Here is a 7,560-nt window from a genome sequence, read left to right on the forward strand (position 1 = left end):
ACCCGGAAGTTTTAGGGAAGAGGGTTGCTCTTGTATGTCACTTGCTTGATTAAATCATTTTTCACACTTTTTGTCCAACTGATCATTTTCCGGAGAGAATCTTATAAGCATTAGAAAACTCTATGCTCTCAACTATTGATAGCATATAATGTTTTGAACTCAATAACTTAGGATTAGTCATTTTAGCAATTATCGAAACTATAACATTTAGGCTAGGATCGACGATTGCAAACAAGATTTTTTTCTTTTGGGATTAATCTCATTCCCTGTTGGATCGATACCTGGAACAATATTATTGAAACTATTGATATGACTGATATACTTACGTGAGTCAGGAGTGTTTTATGACATTTGGTTCGCATCAGACATGCAAATGAACATGCTTTTACAAAAAAAAAATAATAATAATAATAATAAAACAAATTAATTAACTCTTATAAAAATATACTAGCTTTTAAAATAAAGAATGCTAAATAATCTTATAACTAAATATATTAATAAAAATGTGCTAGAAATCTACTCTTGAGTTCACGCCTATGACATTTCCAGGGGATGTGACATCCAAATGTTGTAGGATAGCACAGTGCTTGTCCTCCATCTTCACGGCGGCCTCTAGTAATTTTCTTCTTCTTTCAGTTTGGGCAAGGAGATAATATTAAGACCTAAACCCAAATGCTTTCATTTTCATCTATCCCAGCTCCAATGAGTGGTGATTCATTTTAATTATTTTAATTATCTAAGTATGGCGGCTTTTTTTCTACTTTTTTTAATTAAAAATGACCTTTAATTAATTTCATTAAATCATTAATCATTTGATTTATAAAACTATAGGATACATTCCATGCATGCATTGCTAACCAAATGTATCCAACGCACTCCTTTGAACCAGTCACTTTGTTTTTAACATATTTTTTGCAAAAGAACCCCTATGAAGGGAATGAATTCAAAACGGTAAGAGAGAAATACTCATTCTCTAGAACTAACTCACTGCCACGCATCACATTGAAGTGGTAATACATACCAGCAACCATTTTAATCTGAGCTTCTTTCTCACCGATATTTCCCCTTAGATATATTTCTTCATCTTTCGAGCCCAGATTTTGGCTGGCTTTTCCTCTTTTTCTCCCACATTTTGGAGTGCACTGCACAGAATATAATTCATCTCATTTCTCCGTCCAAATCCTCAACACCGACAATGTAAGTCGCTGCAAACATTCTAACTCACTCAATTCTTGAAAATATGCATCGAAATAGGTTTTTTTTTTTTTTTTAGTCGGCTAAGATTGATGCTTTATAAAATTAAAAATCAAGAGAATGGATGTGCTTTTTGTAGGAGTTCTCCTTTGAGAAATGAGATAATTGTGATGAATCTCCCTCGACAACTACCTGTGGAGGGTGAGTCGTCAGCGTTTTTATCGACGCAGGCAATACAACGAGTAAATTTACCGCCACTATGGTATCTAGGTGTAGTTCCCCAGGAAAATGGCTATTGGGTTGCTCAAATCTTATGTATTGACCGTCTTATATCGCTAGGAACATTCAATTCTGAAGTAGCCGCGGCGCGAGCTTACGATACTGCGGCCATAACACAGTACGGCGATGAATTCTTCCGTAACTTTTTATTAACGAGTGTCACTATTCATGAACCTTCTTTTCAAAGCAATTACTCCAATGAAACCATTGTTGAAATGATTAGAAATGGCTCTTACGAACTCAAGTTGATCCATTTTGTTTCGAATCACCCTCGTAACTACCACTACCGTGGCCCTATAGAAATGCCTTCTTGCATGGACGCCATCCAAGAAGTCTTTTACAAAAAAATGTTTCATAAAGAGCTGACTTTGACTGATCTCGAGCATCAAAAAGTATTGATTTTACCCATTGATGCTCGGCCCTTCTTTCCACGAGTAAGGTCCAATAGAGTCCAATTTTGGCTTGAGTTTAAAGACAGAATGAATCGAACATGGGCATTTCAATACTTTTACTGGTCTCGTTTTCAGAGATCTATACTTACTAGGGGTTGGAGCAAGTTTGTAAGTGAGATGCAGCTTCGTGCTGACGACATTGTCGTCTTTTATCAATGTTGGGACCGGAGAACGCATCCTGAAGAAACTTTTGATATGGTTGACATCATCCGAGGACTTAGAATCACCCGGGACGAACTGCAGGGCTTAAGCTGACATCCATGCCTTTGATTGAATGCAAAACGTTCCGTCTATCAAGTATCTAGCAGTGTGTTATTCTTTTTCAAAAATTTAGGAAGAAACTTTTTAATGAAGACAAATATATTATTTTATGGCGCAATTCGTACTCGGTAATAAGATTTTTGACGATTCGTGCGAAGTGCAGACACGATTGTTATAAGACTTTTTTTTTTCAAACATTATTCATAAACATTTATTTATGTTGCAAATTATTTTGTGTTATTGTGAAGTGATGTGGGTATGATTTATTTCACTTATCGCATAAAATAATTAGAACTATTGCCGCTCATTGGTTATGATGATAATGCTTTAATTTCAATTTTCCTCGAATCAAACACAAAAATGTTAATCCTTGCATTTATCATATATCAAACCAAACACCGATTATATTTCAACTATATTGCATTTATTTCATAAACAATTTATTATTTGATCAAGGGCATTTAATTTTGATATAAATGTACTATAATTATTTTTAGATCAAATAAAAGTAAACAACAATTAAATTAGAATATTTTAAAATTTTCTGAATTATAAATAAATCCAATTTAAATCTAGACAAAAGCTATAGAACAAAAAAATAAAATAAGAATATCTAAATAATCCTATATTTGTTGTATTCAAGACTTATTTGTGAAAGTAGACCAATATGTCATTTTCTATTTTCTTATTAAGATGCTCTAATCCTCTCTTGTTTATGGGAGGGGTTAGGGTAATTTTTTTGTGTAGAGTTGTCACCCTATTTAAGGCTCATTTTCTTTTCTTTCTCCCTATTTGGTGATAATGGAATATTGTCTCTTTGTAGACATAGGTGCATTTGAGCTGAATCACGTAAATCACACTGCATCTAATTTTTTTCTTATTTTGTGATTTTGTTTGCCACATTGTCCTACACAACAATTAGTATCAAACCCAACCTGGTGTATGTCCTGTCAGAACATCTAACCATGCATTTGAAAGTTGGAGTGGGTGAGTCGCTGGAGTCGTCGGGGCACTGGAGTCGCCAAGAGAGGAGAGGGGATGGTTAGGGCACGAGGGGGAGGGAGAGACCGAGAGGGATCAGGCATTAAGTAAAGTTCGGGGGCGTAACTAATTTTCGTGGTATAAAAGATTCTTTTGACGGCTTCAACTCTGTATATTTTTAACATTAATACCAACAACACTGATCGTCAATTTCTTAAACAACTTGTTGGTTAACGCCCCGCCAAATATCGGGTTCGTAAATAGCCCGACGACATATGGCCGTCGATTATTATGTGTTTATAAACGATAGTGAAATGTGTCAGTTATAATAAAGACCAACATAAACTAATATATTGTTCATAAGTGATGATATGTGCTCTTGAAATGCCGTTGGAAATAAATCAATACGTAAATCGTCGTAAACCCGTCGAAAAATAAGACGCTTTTTACAGACGAAAATTTAAACCTCCGATTAGACTTCTGTCCTGTTGTACAAAGGTGACCACCAAATTTTATGTAAATCGCTAGAGAGTCTTAATTAGAATTATTAGCATTAAATTTTGTGATGCATTGGAATTTCTTTTATAAATTTTAAACATTTTAAATAGTAAATTTATTTATTAATTATAAATAATTCTTTATGTATGAAAATGACATGAGAGATTTGGGATAATCCATTGGAGCTTCAATAATTTTTTTAGTATTTTTTTTTTTTTAGATTTTCATGTGATTTCTTTAGTTTATTTATTAATATTAAATAATAAATTAGTTATTTATTTTTCTTTACTCAAATTTCCTAGGATATTTTATGGTCTTTTAGTTTAAATTTCTTAAGCCTATTTGGACTATTTCTGGATTTCTTAAACTTCAACTTAATTTATGATGTAAGCCTATTTGGACTATTTCTTGGATTTCTTAAAGTTCAACTTAATTAATAATGTATAGTTAATTATTTAATTTTTACTAAATTTAATTAATATTTAAGAAAATTGAACTAGCCTTAATGCCTAACTCAACATTTCATGAAAACTTTTGGGATGATCACATAGGTTGCTTAAAATTACATTAAATTATTTGATTTTTAAACAATTTTATTTATTTGGGTTGATCATAAAGATTGTTTAAATAATTAAAATTATAAATATCTTTTAATTTGCCACCCCTCGAAAATATTTATAGTAGTTAGTTGGGCTTAAGGGAACTTTACCAACAAGTATAGGGTTAATTAAAAATAAATTATTGGTTTAAACTTAATCATTTATTAGTATTAAGGGAATCAAATAATATTTTATCCTATTAAATATGAAATATATTTCCACTTAGATATTTCTTCATTCGTTGTCCCCATACTTCAAAAATAAGTATGTTTATACCACTGAAATATTTCATATTACATTAAAAATATCACCATTTTATTTTTAAAATAATAAAATATACTTTTTAATGAATAGATAAGAAGACACGTATCTAAATATTGAAATTTATGCGTTATATATGTAAATACATAGGAATTAAGTGGTATGCATGTTAATCTCTTTCAATTAACCATTCAAAAATGCATGAGTACCCGATTTCTCTAATCCTAAACTTTAAGCCAAAGTAATTTGAATGAACCCAAACCGAAAATTATCAAATATAACAAATAAATTTATGGTGTACAGTGTTTTTTTTTTCAAAATTATAGTGGGTTTAGGCTTCGTTTGAAGAAGTTTTATCATTCGTCAAAACTCACCAGGCCAATTGTGATCTGAAATGGCGAAAGCTTGTCATTTTTAAGCAACAACTTCGGAAGACTTTCCAGAGACATTAGTTGCTAATTAAATGTTTTAACACGCATTGGCATTCACTATAATGAAACAAAACCTCACTATCTTCTCAAAAAAAAGCCTTAATTTTTCCTTCAAGCTTACACTTCTAACTTAAAAAGTGATATTGTATATACGGTGTAAAAATAATAATAATATGAGAGTTGGATGTGGTTCATTAATAATAAAAGAATTTATATTTTTAAACCCATTTTTAAAAGAAATATTAAATTGGTTTTAAATAAGGTATCTAAGGCATTCTCCGTTCTCGTCTCGCTGGCCAATCGCGGCCGTTATATATTCATCCAACGCACTCCTTTGAAGCAATCCCATTGTTTTTATAACAAACAAACAACTTTTTGCAAAAGAACCCCTATGAAGGTATGAATTCAAAACCGTTAAGGGAGAAATATTCATCCTCCGGAACGAACGCACTGCCACACAGCCACGCAACCACATTGAAGTGGTAATAGATACCAACAGCCATTCTTAGATATATTTCCTCATCATTCCAGCCCACAATTTGGCTGGCTTTTCCTATTTATCTCTCACCTTTTGGATCGCTATGCACAGATTTTAAGTCCCTTCATTCCTCCGTCAAAACCCGTTCTTCAATCAAAATCCTCAACGCCAAAAATGTAAGTCCCTGCTAACATTCAAACTCACCCAACACACTCCGCTACTTTAAAACATGCATAAAAAATGTTTTATTTTCTTTTTAATTGGTAAATTTCATGTGAAATATTCTTTGTGAAATTAAAAATCAAGAAAATGGCCGCTCTTTGTGCAGCTCTCCTATGGAAAAGGAGTTCTTTCCAATGAATATCCCCAAATCGGCGCAAAAACAACAATCTGACGAGGTCACATCGTCTACGATTCCATCAACACAAGCAGAGCAAGAGGTACGTATGGCTGAACAAAATGAAGGACCATCGCATTTGATTTCATCTTCGCATGCAGGGCAACTGAAATTAGCATCGCCATTGTCGAAGTTTGAAGGAGTATTTTGTCAGCAAAATGGTCATTGGGGGGCTAAAATCTGCATTCAAAACAATTATATTTTGCTGGGAACGTTCAAGTCTGAAATAGCCGCAGCACGAGCTTATGATAGCGCGGCTCTCAAGCTCCTCAACAATGAATTCTTGCGTAACTTGTTGTTAACGAATGTCACTATTCATGAACCCATTTTTCAGAACATGTACGACCCTGATGTCATCATTAATATGATTAGGGATGGCTCCTACGAACCCAATTATATCGAGTTCCTTTCGAATCACTACCCTAGCTTCCACTATAGTGACTCTATAGTAATGCCTAATTCTTTGGACTCCATCGAAGGTGTCCTTTTTAAGGAAATGTTTCGTAAAGAGTTGCTTATGGGTGACATTACGAATGAGAATTTATTGGTTTTACCTAATGAAGCTCAGCCGTGCTTTCAGCCATTGAACTCCAACCCAGACGAACTATGGTTTGAATATAAAGACAGGAGGAATCGGTCATGGGAGTTTCAATTATGTCCCACGAATAATCCTCAGATTTATGTAATCACCACGGGTTGGAAAAAATTTTTCAATGAGGTGGAGCTTCGCGTTAATGATATTGTTCTCTTCTATCGATGTAAGGACATGAGAAATTTTCCTTGTAGCTTTTTTAGTATGATTGATGTCATCCGGGGTGCCAAAAATCATTGGATGCAGTCGCGGTATTGAGCCTCATTATGCTATCTAGCAGTGATTATTCCCCTTCCAAAATTTTAAAATTTTTCTAAAATCACATGTTTAGAATAAGATATGTTTTATTTGATTGAAATTGAAGATTTAATTTTTTATTGTCATTAGTACTCTGTAATAAGATTTTTTTGATGTGTGCAAAGTGCAAACACAATACTTATGGGATGCTTCTTTTTTTTGAGGCATTGATTATTCATATGCAATTAGGGGCTGCAAATTATTTTATTTTATTGTTAAGTGATCTTCCACTTATTTTATTTCTCATGCCTTAAGCTTACAACTTTTAAGCCTTCACGGAGAGCAACAACTTTGAATGAATTACAGTGTCGTGTTAATGAGTTTTGAGTGTTAGAAATATAAATATAAAATTCCCTTTGATTTTTTATATTTGGGAAAAATAACATATACATGAATACAATTTTAATTTAAATAAATTTACAAACATATACTTTGTATACATCTAAGAAGGTGATTAATTCAAATAATATATTTAACATTTATTTGTAATTAATAAAAATGAAAAATATAGCTTTTAATAAAATTTATAAACTATAAAAATATAGATTGGAGAAAAGTAAACACCAATTAAATTAGATTATGTTAAAATTAAAGTAGATATAAAATATACATAAATCTTGAGAAAAGCTATAGTACAATCAAGATTCAACACACACTCACAAGAGAGAAATTAACTAATAATAACACAAGAAGTTTTTACGTGGAAAACCTAAAAAAGGAAAAAACTATGGATACTACATGTATAACCCCTTGTCCCACGGGTTGGAAAGTGTTGAACATTCTTTGAATTTACAACATCAGTGCACGAATGAACTTATTGTAAAAAGCAGGCGGCGGCCG

The 7,560-nt window shown here is 32.6% G+C and overlaps 2 protein-coding genes across 2 annotated transcripts; both read left to right on the forward strand.

Moving 5' to 3' along the window:
• Positions 1 to 970: 970 nt before the first annotated feature.
• On the forward strand, positions 971 to 2,325 carry LOC110028330 (AP2/ERF and B3 domain-containing transcription factor At1g50680-like). The gene is made up of 2 exons (XM_020730146.1): positions 971 to 1,197; positions 1,334 to 2,325. Coding segments are annotated over exons 1-2 (849 nt in total). The 5' UTR covers positions 971 to 1,195; the 3' UTR covers positions 2,181 to 2,325.
• Positions 2,326 to 5,408: 3,083 nt separating this feature from the next.
• Positions 5,409 to 6,734, forward strand: LOC110028326 (AP2/ERF and B3 domain-containing transcription factor At1g50680-like). The gene is made up of 3 exons (XM_020730141.1): positions 5,409 to 5,438; positions 5,546 to 5,610; positions 5,763 to 6,734. Exon 3 carries the CDS (start codon positions 5,770 to 5,772, stop codon positions 6,679 to 6,681), a length of 912 nt encoding a protein of 303 aa, XP_020585800.1. The 5' UTR covers positions 5,409 to 5,438; positions 5,546 to 5,610; positions 5,763 to 5,769; the 3' UTR covers positions 6,682 to 6,734.
• The last annotated feature ends 826 nt before the right edge of the window (positions 6,735 to 7,560 follow it).

Source organism: Phalaenopsis equestris, unplaced genomic scaffold (genome assembly GCF_001263595.1).
Source record: "Phalaenopsis equestris unplaced genomic scaffold, ASM126359v1 Scaffold000511, whole genome shotgun sequence".
Classification (NCBI taxonomy): domain Eukaryota; kingdom Viridiplantae; phylum Streptophyta; class Magnoliopsida; order Asparagales; family Orchidaceae; genus Phalaenopsis; species Phalaenopsis equestris.

Excerpts from the sequence above, each read along its gene's own strand:
- LOC110028326 (XM_020730141.1), top strand. The coding sequence starts at position 5,770 with ATGGAAAAGGAGTTCTTTCCAATGAATATCCCCAAATCGGCGCAAAAA.